At 58.4% G+C, this 1,835-nt stretch overlaps 1 protein-coding gene across 1 annotated transcript in view; it reads left to right on the top strand.

Annotated features, from left to right (window-relative positions):
- Positions 1-1,835, top strand: part of BHMG1 (basic helix-loop-helix and HMG-box containing 1) — a 15,350-nt gene that overhangs the window by 11,059 nt on the left and 2,456 nt on the right. Inside the window, 3 exon segments of the mRNA XM_023535237.1 lie at positions 628-728; positions 1,219-1,374; positions 1,742-1,812. Of these exon segments, the coding sequence (XP_023391005.1) occupies positions 628-728; positions 1,219-1,374; positions 1,742-1,812 (328 nt within the window).

Raw genomic sequence — 1,835 nt, 5'->3', positions numbered from 1 at the left:
TCCTGTTTGCCGCCCTGGCTGGTCTGCCTGCCTCCCATCACACCTTCCTCCCTAGTCGACTGACTGGCCTTTCTGACACAGAGACCTTGACCCTGCCAGTCCGTGGCTTAAAGCCCTCCCTCAGTGCCCGCAGGTAGAAGCCCAGATATTTTTACTGGCATTTGAGAACTTTTCCAGCCCGAGCCCCTCTTGCCAGCACCCCCTCCTGCCCCTCCCCGGTGACTCTTACCCTTAACACCTCCAAATATTCGCCACTCACTCGGCCCCTCTGGGCTCTTCATCCTCCGGTCCCTTTTCCCAGAAAGCCTGTTCCCGGGTACACATGGGAAACGCTGGGTCATTCAGGCTGTACCCACTCCTGCCCTACCTGCTCACCCCCTCCGGCCCCCGCCCCCAGCTCCCCCTTCAGCTGCCTCTCCTCACAACCCTCAAGGCTCCTCGAGGGCAGCACCTCGGCTCACCAAAGCTTTCTGCCCCCCAACGCTCCCCAACAGCCAGCACGAGGGTTCCCGTCTTATTTTACAGTGGCCGACACTGAGTCACCCAACGGGGAGGCAGCTGACCCAAGGTCACAGCGATTCCCAGCCTAGGGCTCCGGGTCTGCCTCTTGAACTCCACCTTTTACAGGCAGAAGCTGGTGTTCTACGATTCCAGCGAGGAAGCGGACAAGGAGTCCCCAGATGCTGACCCTTGGCTTCCCACCTGCACCCCAGAGGGCGGCCACCACGGTGACTGAAACGCCCTCTCTCTGTGTGGGCTGGTCTAGGGCCTTCTTGGTACCTTCCTTGTGAAGAGTTCAGTGGAAGGGGGACAAGCAGGAAGGGGAGGGACGTCTGCTACGCACGGAGATGTCAAACGCAGTGTGCCCTCGGTCACTGAGTAATCTGTGGCCCTGGCAGACATTGCTGGCCAAGCATCACCCTTTGCAGGGATCCCACACACTGTCTCGGAATCTTTCTTAACACAGAGCCGCAGGCAGCTACGACCTGTCTATCAGATCTGGCACATGATGATACTGATTTTTCTTTTTTCTTTTTTTGCCATCCTTGACATAATGCCAGGGACTGTGCCTCTTCATTTTTTCGACCAAGCACTTAAAATGAGCAATTGACAGAGTCACTTCTCCCCAGTTTCTGGCACCATCTCCTCAAAGCCAGCTGCTGTGTTTTGAGAGGGCGATTTGTGACCACACCTCCAAGCCTGTTGTTTTGTTTTCAGGGAGCCCACTAGCCTCGGGGCCTTCCCTGAATGACACCTGGAGCGTGACTGGCCATCCGACCGAGATCCTAGGCCTTAGCCCTTCCTTCTTCAGCTCCCCTGGGAAACTGCTGCCAGAACAGATCTTGGAGGATGGCGCCGAGTACCTGACCCAAGGTGAACGTCCAGGGCTGGACCTGACGCTTGGTTCATTCAGAAAGCACATGGTGACGCCTGCCAAGTGCACAGCCCCGTGCTGGCCGGCGCTGGGCACCTGAGGATGAGCCCCATCCAGGCCTTGCCTCGAGGAGCCCACAGCCCAGTGGGGGAGTAGCCGCAGGCCAGCTTGGGGAGCGGAGGAAGCTCCAGGAGCCCGGAGCAGGCACCTACTTGCTCTGCCCGGGCTGGAGGTGCCCCACGGGAGATAGTCTGGCAGCTGGATTTGGACATGGGGCAGGGAATCCAGAAACCCAGAAAGTAGTGCTCTGGCTAGTGGGCTGGTGGGACAAAGGCCTGGTGCCATTCGGGCCTCCCTCCCTGACAGATCTCTTTGAAGAAGTGTTCTCAGATCCTGTGTCTTCACCTTTTGCCTGCGTGCTCGAGGTACCACAGAAGGTAGGCCTCTCTCCGTCCATCTG

The sequence above is a fragment of the Pteropus vampyrus genome, unplaced genomic scaffold, assembly GCF_000151845.1.
Source record: "Pteropus vampyrus isolate Shadow unplaced genomic scaffold, Pvam_2.0 Scaffold138, whole genome shotgun sequence".
In the NCBI taxonomy this organism is placed as follows: domain Eukaryota; kingdom Metazoa; phylum Chordata; class Mammalia; order Chiroptera; family Pteropodidae; genus Pteropus; species Pteropus vampyrus.
Note: the sequence above shows the minus strand (reverse complement) of the source record. Positions and strands in the feature narration are given on the sequence as shown.